Here is a 23,469-nt window from a genome sequence, read left to right on the forward strand (position 1 = left end):
TTGCTTGTTGGATGTGATGGCAGAAACTAGATAATAATTTCAAGAATTATTTATAAGTAAAGCTCTTTGGAAGAAATAAAGATGCCTCCAGTAGTACTTTTTAGTATCGTGAGTGACATCTGAAAGATCTGTTGGGAAGAAATCAATACTAATTTGATTTCAAAAAGTCAGACTCGATGAGCAGGAGGACCAGGGTCACTCAGTTGATAAACATTTATCAGTTTTGTAATTAAGCTGAATTGTAAAATCTTATATTGACCTTCAAAATAAATTATTGTTGTTCAGTGGTGCTGTGGGTCAATCACACGAGCTCTCGTCAACAAGGAAAACATAAATGCACTTATAATTTCTTCATATACAGCACATTCCATTAAGTAGGAAACAAGCTGCAATGTCTGGACATTGCCGAATAGTGAAACAAAGATGTCTTCCCGTATGACTGGAAAGTAGGACATAAAACTTCTAGTTAGGCGGAAGATAAACAGGCCATCGATATGTGAAGAGAAGATTTGTGGACGCACTCGAGAGAAAGCAGTAACGGTTGAACTGAGATTGTGGATAAGTCAATATCGAACATATCAAGTTACAGCACTGCTATGATGGGTACAAATAACTCAACTAACTTGGTTGCGATACATTAAAACTGGGAAAGTTGACTTATACCGAAATTCTGTACCTGTTTCACATATCAAATTGATATTACTTACACTCAAACTTGTACCAATCAAAATACAGAGAAACCGCAGCACCAGTTTTGGAATAGCAAATAATCAAATATACAATGTTTTATTTTTCATAATTAATATCAAATCTGTATGTCTTATATAAATGAAGTCAGAATTCGTATTAGTTCTCCCAAGAATCCGTAATGTGTGTGGTCTTCAGAGTTCTCATAAGATAAAGGTTTAAAATATTATTTTAATATATTTTGTCGAACTTACATTTCAATTACACTTTTTAGAAGTTAATTTTTGATGTGCAACATGTGTCGGTCATTGGCCTTATCGGAACAAATAACTTCGTTCTTGACGTCTCTATTATAAACCATAAATTTAAACATCTTAATAATATAATTTAAAGATGTATTGACCTGATAATGTGATTTTCTAGTGACTTCTATGTTCTAGGGCTTGTGGTAATGTCAGTAGAACTAGAGGAAGTTTTCAATAGTATCATCACAGCAAGAATACCAAATCTTTGGAAAGGGAAGTCATACCCATCATTAAAACCTCTAGGAAGCTATGTTGCAGATTTCTTGGCCCGACTACATTTCTTGCAGGTAACTAATAAGTAGTGATGTGAAACTCACTGTGAATCGATAGAAGATATACTTCTCTTTGTTATTATTAATGAAGATTTTATACTTTTCACTAATACCTTACAATTCACAAATATTTATATGTAGTACATTTTCGAGTGCACTTGAACATTTTCATACATCATACACTGAAACTATCAAACATTGTGCTAAATATTCTTGTTATTTTTTAATTGCATGCTGGTAGTAATTTAAATTTAACATCTTCCATATTTACGGGCGTCTTATAATCTTTCAGTAAATACTCTTGCAGAGCTAAAATCTGGTAGCATTGCAATCAGGGTATGCAACTGTCCATCTATTTTTACATTGACTTGAATTTATTACTGTTCTTACTTTCAGTTATTGGCTTCAAATATGATAACAACATACTAACACACTTTCTTCCTATATATTTGTATTTTTTTTATTCTCGATACTTCAAAATAATACTTATCCAACCGTACTTAAGTATTTTCCTTTTTTTTTTCATGTAAGTTAGTTATTTACAAATTATATCTCTTTTGTTGTTCATATACACATTTAAAGATCATGATTAAATTGTTAAAACTTATCTTAATAAATTAAAAATAATAATAAATGAGTAATTAGTGTTAAAGAAATATTTTTGCTGATGGTATTTTCACCATATCAGATAGTGAGAAATGTGAAACAAGATTAATATTTGAGTAACCTCTTTTTAATATTCTCTGGTACATATACAGGTATATAATTTAAAATAATTCTTCCTAGGCAATATGCAAATATTAACTCCGATTTTCGGACATGTTTTTTGCTCCTTCAATAATAGGAATGGAAGTTTTTAATTTCTGTAATATTTTTGAACAGAGTACTGGTTGCATCTGTCTCAGTGGATAACTACTAAATTGTAGCATTCATTACACAATGCTTAACTTATCATGGCGAAGTTAAAAATAGTGCAACTTTATCTACTACTCATCTGTAGATATACGTATATATATATATATATATATATATATATATATACAAATAATTTTTTTTAAATCTTTTTAAACAAATATATGAATATGGCTAAAGGTCAATCGGTGATCATTTGTGATATTCAAGGATTATGTCAATGTTTTCCTGAGTTAGCGCTTCAACGGATCTTTCTGATCGATATAAGAAAGCTTGTACAACATTAATACTTCATCATAGGACATTCTCACTTAGAAAAATTCTCTTTGAATTGAATTGATTTTTATTTATACGATGATTTTGAAAGAAAATCTCCGATATTCGAGTTCAGTATCAATTTTTATCTCCTCAGTGTTACTTATAAGTTGGTGTGCATATGTATAAGATACTTAAGGGCTGAGTTCTATACTCATAGAAAGTGGAATACATAGTTACTCAATGCCGTAGGTAACTAAATGCCGTGTAGTAAGTTTGAAAAAAGAAAGCATTTAGTAGTTCGTATCAGCGATAGTTCATATGCAGCATATGATAACTTGTAGCATCACATATTCAATATATGATAACTTGTGGCAACACTTTAAGAAAATCTCGATATGAGCCCTAATAGTGTTTAGTCTTTCGAGCATTGAGTCGTCCATAAATGTGATTTAATTTAAAAATATATGTGAATACATTTACATATTGATTTTAATAATTATTTGTGGTGTGATATTCTTTCAAGACTTTAATTTCTTACAGAAATGGTTTGAAGATGGTCCTCCTAACGTATTCTGGCTATCGGGATTTTTCTTTACTCAAGCTTTTCTTACGGGAGCTCAACAGAATTATGCTCGGAAATACAAAATAGCCATTGATTTGCTTACTTATGACTTTGAGGTAGGTTGTTTATCTGTCTGGATTGAAAAGGCATTACATGAAAACCCATAAATCAGAACCATTTTTTTCTCTGATTTATTTTATGAGTACTATAGTAAGAGAATCCTGGTTAATTTAAAAGTTGGTAGTTTCACGAAATTAGATTATTTGTAAAGAGAACGTGGAACAAATAGGTCTTTCTTTCCTTATCTAGCTACTGTTGGGCTGCGGAAGTTTATGTTAAAACATATGTTCTTTTTTTTTTTGCCTTTGAAAATAACCATTTAATAAATTTGTGTGTTCCGGTTCAAACAGCAGACTCTCAACGTCGGAAAGGGGTGAAGCTGAGAGTGCAGCTTCATCTATTATTTATTCGTTACCCCTTCATTTGCGTTCCATACCATCTGCAGAATGTGTGCACCTAATCCTGCTACTTCCTATCGAAATACCATCTTCCATGTGTAAACCATTCTTCATTATTACTTTTCAACAGATGTTTAATGCTGGCGAGGGTCAGAACTCTTGTTGAACTCCTCTTTTAATTGCACTTCTGTTTGTCATTCCTTCTCATATTCTAATTTCTGATTATTTTGCAACAATTCCATTCCAGTTTACTTTCTTTATCACTTCCATCAGAATTTTCCCAGTTTATTTGTCAAGAGCTTTTTTAAAATCAATATTTACTATCAGTATCATACGCAGAATTTTGTCAAAGAAGGTTCAAGCTCTCAAGTTCATATTATGTTAGGATTTTTATATACATATCAATATCGTAAATTTTATATTTTTATAATGTCTTGTTCATATGGGGTAATTCCCCTTTGAGTACTTCACTGGTCACTTCGCACATTTCCTTGATTATTATTATTTTTTTTTTAAATTATGAATCTTTCACTAAGTACTTTTAATAGACCAATAACATCTCTTGTTCTCTTATCCTCCTAATTTAAACTTTTTTTTTTCATTTTATGTTTCCAATTTACCAATTTTCTTGTCGGTATTCGAAGCATAGATTTTTGCTTCATGCAGTATGGGACTATTAATGCTACAGTTTCACACATCTTTGTGAGTTCGATTTCTTAGCTGATACATTATTATTTTGTCTAAGAACTCTATCAGTCTCTCATATATTTAATTATAGAGTCAGAACAATTTCCCTTCGTATTCAAAAGACTTTTTACTATGTTTCTCAGCATATAAGAAAAAATACAAAACCGTTTAATCGGGAATAGAACCCAGACCTGCTAATTAGAAAGCTCACACGTTACCTCTGAGCCATGCTCGTACGTTGATTTATGTTTGTTCTATTATGCTTAACATAGCTCATAACAAGGCAGATCAAGCCAATTCAACAACATGGCAACTTTGCATTCAATACGGCGACTTCTCGAATGATTTGTTTCTCCATTGAAACTGCCCTTCATCCTTAAGAGTATAGCAAAACATGACTGTCCTATCGTCAGAACAACTTACAATTTTCATGCTTACAAACTTTTGAACCGCCATCTTGAATCGAAGATAACGACTTTTCCAACATGTCCGATTTTTCCCCTTACTTCCGATGTAATCTACACACTTGAACGCAATTTCGTAATTCCATCATGTCTACAAGTTGTCTAGAATTAGACGCCCCCTTATAACATTCCTAGCACTTTCTTACACCGAAGATGACTACTATTTTCAAGTTTAAGGGCGGATTCGCTAACTACGCATCAGAATAAACATCACCTCGAAATTTCAACGTCCTAGATACAGCCGTTACAAATTTCACATTTTTTCGATTTGTGCCTCCAATCGAAAACGAATTTTAATGCTCTTTTTCTAGCACAAACTATGTTCCTAGCTTCACTGCCTGACAAAATATGACGTTTCTGTTATGTGTAAAACTACTATAAAAACCAGCATTTCGAAACGACGAAAAATTTCCGACACTACATTCACATGGAAAATATTGCCTTTTTCAAGATATCGGAATTTTCCCGTTACTCACATCACATGATGAACATGTATGCGAAATTTGGTGTTTCTATGTTTTCTGGAAGTAGGCAAACAATTAAGTGTGTTTCCGACTTTAGAGGTATATAATTCCACAGACGCGGGCCCGCTACGTACCAGTACTATGTGAGCAGTAAGTAGGAAGTCCAAAATCTAAGGAATTGAGTAGTGTAGGGAAACGACGTGAGCCTACTGGGCAGGAGACCTGGGTTCGATTCCCAACAAGTTTTTCTCTCACTTTTTCTTTCTTTGAAAGTTTATTTTTATAGCATTGGTGATTGAAAATAAGCTTGATTCTATTATACACGGCATTTCATTCCAACCGGACCCGCAACTAAAACTATTAAATCAAAAGGGGCACTTTTCCACGTATCTTATATATTATAACTATGTACGCTGCCGACGACACAATTTTCAAGAGGTGCTCATTTGTGTGTGTGTGTGTGTGTGTGTGTGTGTATGAGCATGTGTGTGCAGTAGCGTACGCAGGAATTTATTTCGGGAGGGGTCCAAACTCAATATCAGGGTATTTTATATTGAAATTTCTAAACTTGTCCCTAAAATTAGGCTAAATTTACTCAAAAGTTGGAATTTCGGGGGTGGTCCGGACCCCCAAGACCCACCCCCTGCGTACGTCCCTGTGTGTGTTTGTATTTTCTTAAAATTAATATTTTATACTTTCCACTTGTGGTATTCACTTCAAATTTGGTATACGCATGTATCTTAACGAAGGACATAAAAGGGGAGAGAGAAATTTTGCAATCATTTCCGGTTTGAAGCAGACACTGTTGTCGCGAGACAAAATGTATTGTTGTCTTGTATGGACACTATATCGTGAAAATGATGCCCAATGTTTCTTTCAGACTCTTTTTCGGGGACACTGCCTCCTCAGAGCGCCCCTGGCGAGATCAAAATAATACGTTTATAATACAATAACAAATCAGCAGTGCCCCCGGGCTAATACTCCCCCGCCGAACATTGCTTCCGAAAGACACACTGGTGATGCTCCATTTCCAAAGCTACATATGTTTGATTTTAAATACTTCAGTATCGTCTCGAAACTTTACACGAACATACTGCCTCGTTTCGAGACCATCTCAAAAGTTGCCGTATAAATATATCTTTTTCCTCTACGTATGTAATAATGAAAATATTTTGTTCCCGCAATACGAACAGAAAGTAGTTTGCTAATACGAAGAAATGGAGATAAGAAAAAATACAAAACCGTTTAATCGGGAATAGAACCCAGAACTGCTAATTAGAAAGCTCACACGTTACCTCTGAGCCATGCTCGTACGTTGATTTATGTTTGTTCTATTATGCTTAACATAGCTCATAACAAGGCAGATCAAGCCAATTCAACAACATGGCAACTTTGCATTCAATACGGCGACTTCTCGAATGATTTGTTTCTCCATTGAAACTGCCCTTCATCCTTAAGAGTATAGCAAAACATGATTGTCCTATCGTCAGAACAACTTACAATTTTCATGGTTACAAACATTTGAACCGCCATCTTGAATCGAAGATAACGACTTTTCTAACATGTCCGATTTTTCCCCTTACTTCCGATGTAATCTACACACTTGAACGCAATTTCGTGATTCCTCCATATCTACAAGTTATCTATCATTAGACGCCCCCTTATTACATTCGCAGCATTTTCTTACATCGAAAATGACTATTTTTTTTCAAGTTTAAGGGTGGATTCGTAAACTACGCATCAGAATAAACATCACCTCGGAATTTCAACGTCCTATACACAGCCATTACAAATTTCACATTTTTTCGATTTGCGCCGCCAAACCAAAACGAATTTTAATGCTCTTTTTCTAGCATAAACTATGTTCCTATCTTCACTGTCTGACAAAGTATGACGTTTCTATGATGTGTGGAACTACTCTAAAAACCAGCATTTCAAAACGACGAAAAATTTCGACACTTCATTTGCATGGAAAATGTCGCCTTTTTCATGATATCGGAATTTTCCCATTACTCACATCACATGACGAACAAGTATGCAAAATTTGGTGTTTGTATGTTTTGCGGAAGTATACAAACAATTAACTGTGATTCCGACTTTAGAGGTATATAATTCCTTTTCACTATATCTGTGTCTTCTTATTCTTTTTTCATATTTTTCCTTTACTTCAGTTTTGTACACAACAGACACCTGTATCACTATGAGGTTATTTTTCTTTACAGTAAGCTTTACCATTATAATGCTATCATTAACAAACTCTACTTTCATTATAGGGGCGCGGTGGCTCAGTGGTAGACACCTTTGGTGCTTGGGGTCCTGGTTCGATCCCAGCTCGCGCCGTGTGGACTTTGTGGTGGACAAACACCGTCCTCGTGGGTTTTATCGGGGTTCTCCCGTTTCCTCCCACTTTCTTCATTCCACCATTTCATTCATTTCTCATAATCACGTCTCCTTTAGCCTAACCGGCATAAGCGTGGGACGTAAAACTTAAAGATTTCATTTCATTTTTTTCTACTTTCATTACCTTTTCCTCACCCAAAATTACTCCCATAGTATTACGATTGTCATTCTGATCAGCTACAGAAAATATTCTGTTTTCGTCGTTTCATAATTCTTAATTATCTTCGTTGTTTGAAGTATTTCCTATATTCTTCCTCGTACTCGAGTTTTTCGTGCTTACTTCGACAATATCTTTTCATATCGAACTCATATTTTCAAAACAACCAAAACGACTACTTCTCAAAGTTCGCAATACCAATACCAAAGTTGTCAACTGCAAGAATCTCATCTGAATGTTCAGCAACTACATATATTTACATAGGATCATCAAAATTGATACTCCATTTCGATTTATCGTATTTAGATATATAATTCATATTAGTAATTTTGCCATGGTATTTAGAGATATATTTCAATTCAGAATACTTAATTTTAAATGAAATAGCCAAAATTGAACACTTTTGATTTTGGCGTAGCACCAACGTTAAATTTATGTTTCGTTTTCTTCTAGTGGTACCTTTCTGATTTTTTCTTCACCTTTTCTGATTAACATATTTTCTTATTTCTTCCTTAGACATTTAAAAGTGTTATAGCCATTAATAGTCATAGTACCTTGTACTTAAAATATATATATTATTACTTATCCAAGCTACCCTAATCAACTTACCTAAATTTGATTTCTTTTCCGGTGACTGTTTGTAGTATTAAACGAAAACAACAACGAAAGTGGATTCTGTGTATTAGACTTGGTAAGCTTTCGAACATTCTGAAATTACTAGAATGGCAATGTATGGTATCTCTTGATTACTAGAATAGCAATGTATGGTATCTCTTGATTACAAATAAACGTAAGTGTTACAAAGAGGTTTCTGACAGTTCCTTTTCCATTACAGATTATGCATGGTACTACTTTTGCAGAGCCACCAGAAGATGGTGTTTATGTGGATGGCTTGTTCCTTGATGGTGCACGATGGAATCATGAGACATGGGTTATAGATGAATCATACCCAAAAGTGCTGGTAGATTCTATGCCAGTAGTATGTATTATTAATTGAACTTTCACTTATACCATGAATTTATGTTCTTTCTGCATTTATCCATATATTAGCGAAGTCTCTTGTGAGAGCTATCAATAATTTGTTTTGTGTTTATTCCATATTTGAAGTTACAATCTGGTTCATTTCTTTTCGACACAATGCAGGAATTGCTACAGATACATATTTAGTGTAATATATTTAAACATATATCTAAACGTATATCTAGACATATTTCGTTAGAAAAACTTATATAGGGTGCAGTAGCTCGTTGTTTACAACACTTGATAGGTGATTCTAGACATGAAAACAAGGAAAAGTGTCTATGTAACACATTGTTGAATACCGTATCTATCCGGAGTTAATTGCATCCGAAAGTGCAAAGAAATGAACGTTCACTTGGAATTGTAGCAAATCGACGAGTCATAGATCTGCGGCGACAGGTGGTTCATAAAGAAACAGTACGCAGAGAATCCAAAGGTGCAGTAATCGGTTGTGTACTCTGAGGGCTTAAGGGATTCCCTAAAGGAAGAGAGGCATTCCCAGCAATGTTCTGAAGGATACATGGGCCCAGGGGCGGATTAAGGTTTCTGGCGCCCCTAGGCACTCTGATCTAAGGTGCCCCCTCCCCAAGATACACACGTACGCACTTCTCATAAAACACCAGCACAACTAGTTTAAAATATATACATAGCAGTATACAAATCCTCCGTTCATCACATTACATAAAACAAGCATTTATGACGCTTCGAATCTTACAGTGGTTATAAGCTTTATGTCATAGTTTGGACGGTAACACTATCTTTTTATCTTTAAACATCAACAGTTACTGGAAATAGTACGATATTTGTTACAGAGTAAAACACTTCTTTCTGGCTTTAGCGTCTGTAAACTAACAACGGGTTCAAAATCTATCTTTCTTAACAGTTCGCTTTCAATACACATTTAACTAAGAGCTGAAATTTTTTGTTGTGCATTCTGGACCGTAAATGATTCTTAACGCTTTTTAACACAGAAAAAGACCTTTCCCGTGAACAGTTCGAAGTTGGCGCAGATACAAACATACTTAGGCAAATATCTACTTGCGAAAGGTGGTTTCGAGTTTCTTTATCCGTATGTACACTCATGTCCAAAATTATTGTCGCATGTCTAAATATGTTGTTGCAGGAATATAATCTGATGACGAATTCTCCCGGTATTTTTTATAATGCTAGTATGTGTATAATCGGCAAAGACATATATGTGGCAAATTTCATGTCAAAAGAGCAGTAAACAAGAACAATAAAACGAAAATAAAACTTTCTTGTCAATTTAACATTTTGTTTTACTCATTCTAATTTTCGTATTTATAATTCTTTTCCTATGAAATTTACCATAAATATACATTTCCCGATTATACACATAGTATCAGTATTAAAAGTACCCTGCAAAATCATTATCAAATTATATTCTTATAAGAAGACAGTTATAGATATGCGACAACCATTTTTAACCTCTTGCTTCCTGTCTTGCCTCCCGCAACCTTTTGTTTTTCCGACCATATGATCAGATTGCAACTAACATAATTTCGAAGATATGCATTCTTCGCATTTTTAGATAAACGATCTTATCTCATTTCCTAAATTGTTTCCCTCCCCTACCAACTTTTTGAAGATCAGTGAGAAACAATGGTGTGAAGGATCAGGTATCTGCACCTCCACGAACAGGAAAAGAAACCCTCCTTATGTGCTTTCCAGCGCTGTCATATTTCCTTGTAAAAAGTAATGTTATTGAACTATAAGAGCTAGATTAAAAATAATAATGTTAACATGAGTATTGGGGTAGGTTAACATCTGGAGAAACTTTGAGCTACATAAAACAAATAGCTTTCATAATACTTTGAAAACAAGTTCACCATGTTATTATATAGGGATTGATGATCTCAGGTGAAAACGTTAGACACGGCCTTAAGAGTATTAAATCTAGGCTAAGGGCGAATCTCGGTCAAGACAACCTTGAATTGTTCCTGTTAATGCAGTGTGAAAGGGATATACTAGATAAAGTGAATAATGATGCCATAATTAACAAACTCTGTCATGATAGTGCGGAATTGAAAAGACTTCTGATGTAAGGTAAGAATGTCGTTGAACTGCATTTTCATAAGTGCATTTTCGAGCTGTCAAAAACTATATGTAAAACTTAAAGCAACTCAGCATATCAGATGCCACAGAAAATGTAGAATATCACATTTTTACATCAGGGCCCCAGAATACACGGGATCTAAGTCGTACATGACTTCTCCAATAACGTTTATTTATGTTCAGAAAAGGACTCCCCGCAGCACAATATGCAAACTAAAAGGTAAACCACATCGCAGTCCACTCAAGGATCTACCGATGAGTGGATTCCGTCGTGGTTCACCTCCCAGTTTATATTTAATTGTGGAGAAATTATCATTTCCTGGGCATAAATAAACTTTATTTTAAAAGTCAGTTAGATCCCTTGACCTCCAAGGTCCTCACTTTATGTTTGCAGTAGATGTTCTATTGAGTATAACGGAATAAAACTATGTGGACTTGAAACTTCATTTTGAGCGTTTAAATGGACTGCCGGGATATTTTTATATTAGGACTTTATATACTACTGTTTATGAGCCAGTTAATCTACATAGAACATACATATGTAATAAATGTCTCTATGTTAGAGGCAGTGCGCCCTCCTAATTATTTAAGGTGTGTGCTCCCGACAGCTTCTCAGTCCGATCCTGAATATCGCTTCGTCGTTACATAAAATCACAGTTGGAAAGTGCGGAATGGCGATAGTTTGACGTAAGTAAAATTGATAAAAGTCCACACAGCGGGAAAGTCTTCTGGCAATAGCTCATGAACTTTCTACAACTTGAATAGGTGCATAGCTTTGTCATGGAGCACGCGTCTCACTCATATGACTGACGTGTAGTGTCTAGGCTATACCGCTTGTGCTGGATTGAGGACGGGCGTGAATTTCCGCAATAAGTTCCTCTTCAAACCTAACAGTTCGCACATCTCCTATTCGCCCAATATCCATTTGGGGTCTCAGAGATCCGTTTCTCGAAGACGAAGATCAAGCCGTTGAAAAAGAACATGCGACGGTATTTGTTGATTAGGAAACCTATCACTATGCAACCGCCTCGCCTCTCAGCTATTACTCCTTGATATCAAACTACCTCAGTTAACACCAGAGCACTGTTTTCCAGTTGCTGTATTTTTTCAAATCACACGTTCCACACTGCCCACTTTAACTCAGGAACGTAGTTTGGTATGACATGCAATCTACCGTATAAACACTGCCTCTAAAGCGAAGCACTACAAGCGTCACAGAAAATTAGCTTGTTAAGACCTCTAGCGGATTGCCTACAAATCTTCTGTACCTGTGGTGTGCTTCATACAAATGAAAAACAAGGCTTTTTTTTGTTTTTTTCGTTCGGTGCTCGTCTACAGGAGACTTGTATGTGGATAGCACTTTGTCGCCTTACCCTCCTCCCCGAAATGCATGTAAACACGTGCATTGAAAATGATCGTGTTCCTTCAAACATGTACGTCTTATACCTGATGAAGTTTGACGATGCCAAGATAGGGAAAGGGACAGGGATGCAAGAATGGTGACGTCCTGGCCTTGCCTAGTGTGACTGATGAGAATCACTGCAAAACTCTGCTGACTGGGAAAATGTTTTAATCCAACTGATAAAACCCGCCCAGACTATTGCTATTGCAATCAGCATACCATAGTATGCAATATTTATAATTCCATCACTGCGAATGTGGTTAATTACATGCTCCATGTACGCATGTAGTTCTTTTTGCATGTGAGTATGCAAACCCGCACATCTTGTTTCGTCCGCCATCTTGAATTGGCTTACGCCATCAACATCTATCACAGCATGCCGCACGTTTTGCAGCTAGTTCATGTATTCTTCAGAAAATTGCGGGAATAGCTTGCGCCCTCAATGTACAAACCGATTACTGCACTTTTGGATTCTCTGCGTATTGTTTCTTGGTGAGCTGCCTGTCACCGCAGTTCTATGACTCGTCGTTTTGCCACAATTCCAAGTGGACGTTCATTTCTTCACACTTCCGGGATGAGTTTCATTCATACTACATGTATCAATTAAATGTAATTCTTATTTAATTATTTAATAAACACAGATGGCTATCAAAATAATGCAAACACCTGGAGTTGCAATATGCAAGATGTGTAAGGTGCTGGCACTGAGGATCCGTGTAGCACCTGGAAGCTGTTTGGTGAACGTCTGTATACGCTATGCGGGATAGAATGGAGGCATACATTGAAGTGAGCAGACGGTGGTGATGCAAAATGGGAAGCGTGTCTGAATTTCAAAGAGGTCAAATTTTGGCTGTGCGGTTGGTTGGTGCAGGTGTATCTAAGGTGGTCTCTGTGTTAGGTATATCACCAGGAATTGTGTCCATGATTGTGGCATTCTGCAGACCTCATGGCAAAATAACATTGCCGAAAAGTATAATAGTGAACGGAAGAGACGTCTAATGACAGGGATTGTCGAGCATTGAAGAGAATTGGGATCAAGGACCGTAAAGCGGATGCGGAAAACGCAACAACAGAACTCAATCAGTACTTGAAATAACCTGGACCTGGAGCTGTTGAAATATGATTTTAGCACATCAGATTGATTTACAATATCTTCTGGCCTGCCCAATCCCCACACTTCAACTTTATTGAATACACGTGGTCAGTTCTAGAGCTGAGACTTTGGATCCAGTTCTGGATCTTTTCTATCGTCTCCGACAAACTTGAGTCTTGCATGGCCCGAAGAATAATACGTACAATATTCCTCTGGAACCCACTTATGACTTACACGTGTATACATTCATTCCACGCTGAATCAGAACTGTTCTACAGGCTAATGGTAGTTCCACGCCTATTAATCTGGCAAGTTGAATGTTTCCAGATGTTTCCATTATTTTGATAACAATCTGTAATTTAATTAGTTATAATATATCCGAGAAATTATTTTAATTTACCATTATGGGTCTAAATTTTTTTAAAATATTGATTTTAGTAAAGAAAATAGTAACATTCGCTGAAACTTTCCGGATTATTATTATTATTATTATTATTATTATTATTATTATTATTATTATTATTATTATTATTATTATTATTATTATTATTATTATTATTATTATCTCTCTAGACGTGTTCAAAATTTTGTGTGTTTCAGTTTTTTGCTCTATTTAATGTACTAAATATTTTTCGTTTACGTCATATTCAGTGTTTGCACAGTAGAATGGTGTTCTATTTTTAGACTGTATACATGGATTGTATAAACAGATAGGAGATCATTTATCATATCAGTACAATTTTTAAATAACGAAGAATGCTAACATCTTCGGAATTTCCAGTAGTAGTTTGATTAGTGTAAATAAATTGTGTCATAATTCTTTTGTTTATGATGCTGCGGACCATGATAAATACAAGCATTATAAATTATAAACTAAGATGGAAAGGGTTAATCTTTGTGTCTAAGGTACAAATTATCCACTATTAGACTATAGTCATCTTCTTGTCTTCTTTACTTTACCATTCTTTCTATGTCCACAAGAGAATCTACTGTCGATCATGTTAATCCTGTACTCTGTGCTCTTTTTCTTTGTTGTTTTTATTCGACCCAGTTATCGATTTATTATTCGCCATACATGCATTTCAAACATCCCTAGTCTTCTTCGTATTTGTGTATGTATGTGTGTGTTTGAAGTCTTGTGTACCTTCTCTGTACATTTCAGTACTGCAGGGGAAATATTTGATAAACTTCCTGTTTTCTAAACGCGTCGTTGGTCATTCCTATCGTTGATTTTATTTTTCTTCACACTCCACGTCTTCACTAGTTACATTGTTTAACTTGTGCTTATCGGACGCTTTCATCTCACACATTCTTATTTATTGCATGGCATTAACTGTCCGTATTGTGACGACTATCGTCTCACTGAGTATTCGGCACATCGTAATAAAATATCCAGAATACTTAGACCTCAGAATACCCAAAATACCCAAAAAGCTTGGTCACCTTTTGAGGAGGTTTGTGTCCTTCCCCTTATCTAGCCCAGGACATTGTCTCCGGCAGTTACGCAGCAGCAACTGTACAGTACAAAATGCAAAATGATTCTTGCGCTGTTATTTTCTAGTCGTTGTGTTGACAGTGGCAAGTTCAAGATACAACAAGAATTACTGTTACGTAGCTAGCTAAGCATTAAGATCCAAAGCAGGAGAGAAATAAAGAGCCGTATGTTTGGAGCTTAGCTTACATTAGCGGCCGGGATCTTCCATCAGATTTCAAGTTGAGAGATATTACAGTAAAGGAAAGAAGCAGCTGGCTTCCATCGCAGTTGCTACAGAATTTTCTTCTAAAATCAAAGATGTTTAGGAAAAGGCATTGATTTCAACAATTAGTAAGAAGTATATCATCGAGTTGTAAATAATTACGATAACGTTCAAAAGCTTTCGAAATAATTCTTTCGGGACATAGGTGAAAGCGTTTCTTACACAGAAGAAATAAATGCATTCAAAACCACAGTAGAAAATACACTGCATGTAAATCTAGCGATTATGACAAGTGCAGGTACAAGAAAGATCTGAAATTTCCCGTTATTGAAAGAAAATTTTGGGCGGATCAGAGAGCAGAAAGGAAAATGAAAATAGGTCTAATTGACGACAAAGTTAGTCAGTTGTTAGAAAAATGCAGAAACCGAAAGATGTGTTCAGTCATATAGAAATCAAACCATTGTACAGTTCGTGGCATAGAAAATGTTACATAAAGTTTAAGTCCAAACTACAATTAAACTCTATTTGCCATGTGTTTATGCATTCAGAAACTCACCTGTCGATCGACTACTTACTCCTGGTATTAATTCCAGCTCGTCCTACTCCCCTTCCTCTCCTCGCCTAAAGCAGTCTGTGTGACGTATATACTGTTTCTATTCAGATGAAAGAAACATGAACTATGTTTACAAGCTTTATAGCTCTAAAACCGTCTCTTTCATTCGTTTGTACTGAAATACCTTTTTAGACACTGATTAAAAAAATTGGCACAAAATATTCCCATAACTTCATAAACACCTTTATTTGCATTATTTCCCCTCTTCAAAGATTGCATATCACACCAAGCTACGAAGATGCTCCTTGTAAAATCTATGGAAATTGTAAATCACGGCCAGTAGCGTAGCTAGAATTTTTTTCAGGGGGCCAATGAAAGGTCCAAGAAAATTTTGAGGGGGCCATCTCCAATGAATTATTCACATTATATATATATATATATATATATATATATATATATATATATATATATAATGCGTGAATATGTGTGTGTGTATTCAAATGAATGTTTTCATCTTTGTTGTTCATGATTTAACTCTTTTACAGTGAAAATGTAAGAATTTACTACCTCAAACAACTAGGACACATTAATACAATTGATTTCTAATATAAGTAAGTAGTTATTTAATCACGGCATTTAAAATATTTGTGTCTGGTTGATTTAAGTGGAAGCAGAGAAATACACTTTTACAGCTAAAGAAAATAACTTATAGATTCATGCCTCTACTTAAGAGGATCTTTCTATTCTTGTGGGCAGCAGCAAACTTATCAACAACATTTTGAAGATCTAACGACATAGCAATTTTCTTCCCAATGTAAAGTAATCTTATGTTTTTTTAACCTATCATCAGTCATTGAATTGCATATATGTCTTTAATCTTTTTAAACATGAGAATGACCTTTCACATGTAGCACTAGAGATGGTACTCGTACATAGCTTGTAGGTTTCTAGGAATGCGTTTTTGCAGACATAAAAAAAAATGAACGAAATTCATCAAGAAATCAACTTTGGTTTTCTCTCGTCTTCATTCAACTCAATAGTGTTTGGGAGGATTTTGAGTTCACATTTGAACATTTCCAAATCGCTTCCATAATGCTGGGCCCTAGGCTCCACAATGTTGTGATTTAGAAAGTTTACACTTTTTGGATGTAGAGTTGTAATTAATCTAATGATTTTGCTACATGATCCAAAGCATTTTCTATCTCAGTGATTGCCTTATCAATAGTAGCCAGAAAAATATCTCTTTTATATTATCTTTAGAAAATTCGTTTTCTACTTCCAATGAGGGAAGAGATTCATCCAAATGAATTTGTTATATTTCGATGGCGAATGTGTAGTTTGTTTTCACGAGAAACCCCTATTATCTATCTGTTTCCGGCTCTGGAATTTCAAGATTTTTATATATATATATATATATATATCTCCAAACATTCTTGATCATTTTTTTCGAACGTTGTTTGTTGAGAGTCATATTCTCCAGACTTCATCTTCGACAGCGTTTGAACTTGTGAATTTGCAAGAATCAAACCTTTCGACATATCTGCATCTACTTGAGATAAGGCGAAGGTCAGAGTTATAGCATAGCAGCAGTCATCTCAAATTTTACCAGCCCGAAAACATTCCCTTTTGTACAGATTATACTAATTTGCAGGACGCAATGATGGAAGTAAATAAATATGACAAGTTCCAGAATTGGTTTAATCGACCAAATATTTACCATTCGTCAAATACTCGAAAAAAAGTGGGAATACAATACCCCGGTACTATTTATTGATTTTAGAAAGGCTTACGACTCGGTTAGGAGAGAAACATTATACAACGTTCTTACAAAACTTGGAATACCGAAAAAGCTAATTAGATTAATTACGATATGTTTAAATGAATCCCAAAGTAAAGTCCGGGTAGGAAAATTTTTGCCCACGAGCTGTCACGTCGAAAACAAGGAGATGCATTGTCGTCATTATTATTCAACTTTGTCCTGAAATACGCCATAAGGAAAATCAAAGATAGCAACCAGGGCTTAGAGTTGAACGGTATCCACCATGTTATGGCATATGCTGATGATGTAAATTTAATAGAGGATGACAGGAGAACAATAGAAAGAAATGCAGAGATCTTATTAAACGCTTGCAGGGACACGGGTTTAGAAGTAAATGCAGAGAAAACTAAATACATGAAAGTGCGTCGGGACTTTACTACAGCAAATAATAGATGCCTTAAAATAATAAATAATACTTTTGATAAAGTGGATACTTTCAAATATCTAGAATCAGTATTAACAGACGAAAGTCATATTCACGAAGAAATTAAATGTCGACTATAAGCAGGGAATTCATGTTATTATTCAGTTCAAAATCTCTTGTCGTCGCGAATTCTGTCGAGGAATTTGAAGCTTAAAATATATAAAACGATTATCATGCGTGTTGTTCTATATGGTTGCGAAACATAGTCGCTTTCTCTGAAAGAAGATCATAGACTGAAAGTATTTGAGAACAAGATCCTGAGACGAATATTCGGACCCAAGAGAAACGGGAATGGGGAATGGCGGAAACGTCATAACGAGGAACTACATAATTTATACGGTTTACCAAACATTGTTAGGGTTATCAAGTCTAGGAGGCTTAGGTGGGCAGGTCATGTAGCTAGGATGGAAGAAAGTAGAAACGCTTTCAAAGTGTTGACTGGAAGACCAATCGGAAAACGACCATTAGGAAGACCTAGGCGCAGATGGGAGGACAATATTAAGATGGATCTTGCAGAGATAGGAATACAAAGTAGAAACTGGATACAGTTGGCTAAGGATATAAGTCAGTGGAGAGCTTTTGTGAACGCGGCATTGAACCTCCGGGTTCCATAAGCCATAGAGTTAGTTAGTTGGTTTTTTAGAGTGGTAATTAATCTAATGATTTTGCTACATGATCCAAAGCATTTTCCATCTCAGTGATTGCCTTATCAATAGTAGCCAGAAAAATATCTCTTTTATATTATTTTTAGAAAATTCGTTTTCTGCCTCCAATGAAGGAAGATATTCAGCCAAATAAATTTCTTATATTTCGATGGCGAATGTATAGTTCGTTTTACGAGAAACTCCTATTATCTATCTGTTTCAGGCTCTGGAATTTCAAGACTTTTTTTTTTTTTTTTTTTTTTGCATATCTCCAAACATTCTTGATAAATTTTTTCGAATGTTGTTCGTTGAAAGTTATATTCTCCAGACCTCATCTTTGACAGCGTTTGAACTTATGAATTTGCAAGAATCAAACTTTCCGACATATCTGCATCTACTTGAGATAAGGCGAAGCTCGAAGTTATAGCATAGCAGCAGTCATCTCAAATTTTACCAACCCGAAAACATCCCCTTTTGTACAGATTATACTAATTTGCAGGACGGAATGATGCAAGTAAATAAATATCACAAGTTCCAGATTTGGTTTAATACCATATAATAATATAAATAGTGGTTTGGTATATAAACTGTATTAGTAATAATAATAAACTAAAAAGTGATGGACAAGGACAAATGTTCTTAAGAGACAAACGTCGCATAGACCCAGGAACTGAACTCTAACACGATACTGATTTGCCGTCCCAGCCCACTTTAAATTTTAAGCGTTGCTCTTGAAGCTGAAGTTTCACTTTAAAGTAAATTGCCAATAATTATCAGGTATTCTTACCATTTCAGAAAAATGTCCCCGATTTCACAAAAATGGTGGCACAATCAGTGACGAAACTAGACAATTGTCGCCTAGGGCAAATTTTACGATTAGCACTCCTTTCATCTACATCTATACCAATAAACACACAGATAAGTTTGCTGGCGCACAGGGCAACTGCCCCGTTGCAGCCTCTTGTTTTGATCTGGCCGTAGTTTAATTAGTTTTGGTTACTTTTTCCCTTGATCTCTAAAACTGAGTAATGAATTTGCCTTCATTAAAATGATGAAGTGAACTTTCTTTGAACCAAAAAGAGGAAATTTTTTTCTTTCCCTAATATCAAACAATATCAGAACAGACATTTCAATGGGAACTCCTTGCAGCAAAATAAGTATGTGTGGCCTTTCTCTTTCTTTAATTTGTTTAGGATTTTTTTTTTTTTTTTTTTAATTTGATGTGAATTCAAATACCCAAACATTTCATACCCACAACGAATGGCCGAAGCTCAGCGGTAGAACATCAGCTTAAGATTCGGAAGATGGCGTGATCGATCCCTCGTGGGTAAATATTTCGACTGAGGAGTTTGCCAAGATTCTTCCTCGGTGTCACTAGGGAAATTTTTATGGCCCTATTGACTCATTTCTATACTCTGAGCCTCGGGTGTTTCAAAGCCTTGAAATAAATCTAAATGTAGTTGAAGTACCTTAATATGTCGATACTAAATTAATATTGTTAGTTTTGAGATTAGATTTGATGAAGGGGTATTAGTATATCCTGTCGAAAATTCATGTCATCATTGATTTACTGTTCTGCATAATTCCTACAATGTAATTTTCTCACAAGTAAACCTTACGTTTGGGTGAATCGAGTTACTGACGGAGACACATATGAGAAAGTAGTACTAAATGTGGTCAGTATTTCAGTGAAGTTATAGGTGCGAAGCTCCAGGGGTTTAGGAGATACAGCTACCAGAACATCACATGGAAGTACAGAATAGTCTTCATACAGTTGGAGGTAAAAGCTCTATAAGACCTCTTGTAGCAACAAAAGGTGAATAGCAAATATATGGATACATATTAGGACTAAGGGGAAGTAATATAGTAAGAGTATATCTGACGGCGGCCATCTTGAAATCCGCCATTTTGAATTAAGGTTAAGTTTTTAAAGTAGGAATAGGGTCATGTGATACATGATTTAAGGCGCAAATTTAATCAGAAGAACAATGGTGACGTTAATTTTGATTTACGGGCAATTGGTAAAAAGTTACAGGGAAATTAAATATTGTTGCAGCATATGTATTAGTCCTTTACCCCACCTTGTAAATTTTTTGTTAATGATAATAATTAAATAAAAAGCAGGTGGATAAATATTAGGTCTATGGTAAGAGTTGCCTTGATGGCGGCCATGTTCAAATCCGCCATTTTGAATTAGACAAAGTTTTAAATAGCGAACGAGAAATAGATGTGAACAGGATACAAGAAAAACAACGAAATGGCGTGCAAGTACAGCATCAAACAACTAACATTGTAACGCCACCATTCTATTTTTGGTTAACTTCTAGCCCGAAGTCATCTATTGCATTACTTTATTCCCATTTAATTTTGTGCTGGATAATGATAAAGCAAAAATGGTTATACCGTTGGATTTATGGCAAATTTGCTATTAATAAGGTGTCACTGTTATGCGCTTTGTTTAAAACTTTTGTCTGATTCAAAATGGCAGATTTAAACATGGCCGCCATCAAGGCAACTCTTACCATAGACCTAATATTTATCCACCTGCTTTTTATTTAATTATTATCATTAACACAAAATTTACAAGGTGGGGTAAAGGACTAATACATATGCTGCAACAATATTTAATTTCCCTGTAACTTTTTACTAATTGCGCGTAAATCAAAATTAACGTCACCATTGTTCTTCTGATTAAATTCGAGTCTTAAATCATGTATCACATGACCCTATTCCTATTTTAAAAACTTAACCTTAATTCAAAATGGCGGATTTCAAGATGGCCGCCGTCAGGTATACCCTTACTATATGACTTCTCCCTAGTCCTAATATGTACCCGTATATTTGTTATTCATCTTTTGTCGTTACAAGAGGTCTTATAGAGCTTTTACCTCCAACTGTATGAAGACTATTCTGTACTTCCATGTAATGTTCTGGTAGCTATATCTCCTAAACCCCTGGAGCTTCGCACCTATAACTTCACTGAGATACTGACCACATTTAGTACTACTTTCTCATATGTGTCTCCGTCAGCAACTCGATTCACCCAAACGTAAGGTTTACTTGTCAGAAATGCCTAATGCTTAATTTTCTCAGAAATATATATTTTGACAAAGAACAACTATAAATCTGTGATAAAAAATGGATATTCACTGACTGAACTTACTGAATGGAATATCTGGAATATTTGGAACTTATACATCAACTAGTCCTACAAACTTCTGATATCTCTCTGATTACTAAACATCAGAAAACGGGATGATACAACCTGGTCACGGGAGTAACTACCACTTTTACACAAAATAGCATTAGTGCTGCGACCAAGTTGTATCGTCTCGGTATCTTACCTTATGCTTAGTAATTAGGAGATCATAGCACTGCTCTGTGATAAACTTCGGAGTTTCTCTAGTAGTAGCTGTTTTGGGATTAAGCTGCAGTTAAAATCGTTTAAAAGAAAATATTTCTGAACGATTTATTTATAAAGAATCACTGGTTTTTGTTATCCTCATTTCTCCAGGCTTTAGTTGGTAATATAGGTTCACCAAGCGCTGACTCCGTTTTCCTTGGATATCGCTAGTATCGCTTGTTAACATCGCAGCAGAAGGTTTCTACGGAGTTGTCAGCGGCCAAGAGCGTTAGGAAAGAGAAAGATAACCAGTATCAGTGGGAAAGAGTAGGTGTTGGTAGTATTCAATATCTTAATTTTCTCGAACAATTGGAATACGAACAACAGAAAGAATGACAGAAATAATAAAAACTTTTGCTCTCTTCCTCTACAGTATAGTAAACAAGACGGCTCGATATTAATAATAATAATTTTTTAATAATAATAATAATAATAATAATAATAATAATAATAATAATAATAATAATAATAATAATAATACCAAATTATTTAATGGATGCTATGCATTTGTTCTATGTCGCGTAATCAATGGACATTAATTACTTAATTCACGAAGACTTCTTACGTCCAACACAAGTCTAATATTTTACAGCAGTGTATGGTATTTGTAAGCATCTCTTATTTTAGTATGACTTTCAACATCGAAGCGAATGAGAATGCCGAATGATTTTTTTTTTTTTTTTGGTGCCGAAAACAAAGAAGATAACCAGATAAGGGACAGAGGTTAAAGGAAACGTTCAGATGGTGAGGTCAATGCATGCACATTACAGATTCCGATGAATTAGACCGTACTGTACTACCAATAAAAACGAGCCTGGAGCTTTTTACTCGGAACGTATACTATTGCAGCATACGATATTCTGCAGTTGGTAACTCTGTTACCGAGATATATTTCGGTAGTAGTTTCACTTGTGCCCACTATCAACTCAGCGTTTTTCGACCTATAGCAGTATCAGTCTTTGTGGGGGGGGGGGCACTAGGGAGGCCAAGAATTTGAGCAAGAGGCCTGGCCCCCCAGGGCCTCCCTTGGCTTCGCCACTGATCACGGCAGTAGGTTTTGTGCTCCTCCAAGTTTGTAATGTGGGTGCAGAGTTATAAAAATTATTGCCAGAAATGAGTGTTACTCAATGATTAATTTCATTTTGTTTCCCAGTAATTGCAAACAAATGTTCCAGGGGCGTCATTTGGATAGGACAGGAGGGTGATAAACATGAGTGTGGTAAACACATATTGTTTGATCAAATGTATAGTAAAACATTGATATAAAAAGTGAAACTTTTATGTTGGCTGAGAATTACTCCTTCCCCCCCCTCTCCGAACAAAATCTAAAATGACGCTGCTTGTAGCAACAAACCTATAGAGTTACGATAGCACATTGCTAGACCGCTTACATTTCGTTACGAGATTCGAAGAATTGATCCCAAGCCATGTGCGTTCATAGTGGACGACATTGAGAATGATAGATTAAAATATGGAGACAGAGAGGAATGATTTAGACATGCAAGTTTAGAATTGGAGAAAAAAATTATTGAATAGCATCCATATTTAGACGAAATTTGTGATTTTTTGAAACAGAAGAAGGAAAATTTCCGAATTGCGAGGATCAGGTCAGGCAGTTGTCGAATTAAGGTGGAGAATTCTTTTAGAACATCAGATGATTGCAAAGGGAGAGAAAATCTGGGTGAATTTAAGAATTTAAAAATCTTCAGCTT

The 23,469-nt window shown here is 35.3% G+C and overlaps 1 protein-coding gene across 2 annotated transcripts in view; it reads left to right on the forward strand.

The window, feature by feature from the left end:
• Dhc36C (Dynein heavy chain at 36C) overlaps window positions 1–23,469 on the forward strand; it is a 365,150-nt gene that overhangs the window by 339,148 nt on the left and 2,533 nt on the right. For both annotated transcript variants that reach the window (XM_081743777.1, XM_081743784.1), the window contains 3 exons: window positions 1,128–1,279; window positions 2,975–3,112; window positions 8,462–8,605. In XM_081743777.1, the coding sequence (XP_081599903.1) occupies window positions 1,128–1,279; window positions 2,975–3,112; window positions 8,462–8,605 (434 nt within the window). The remainder of the gene's footprint in view (window positions 1–1,127; window positions 1,280–2,974; window positions 3,113–8,461; window positions 8,606–23,469) is intronic.

The sequence above is a fragment of the Thermobia domestica genome, chromosome 2, assembly GCF_964235325.1.
Source record: "Thermobia domestica chromosome 2, izTheDome1.hap1.1, whole genome shotgun sequence".
In the NCBI taxonomy this organism is placed as follows: domain Eukaryota; kingdom Metazoa; phylum Arthropoda; class Insecta; order Zygentoma; family Lepismatidae; genus Thermobia; species Thermobia domestica.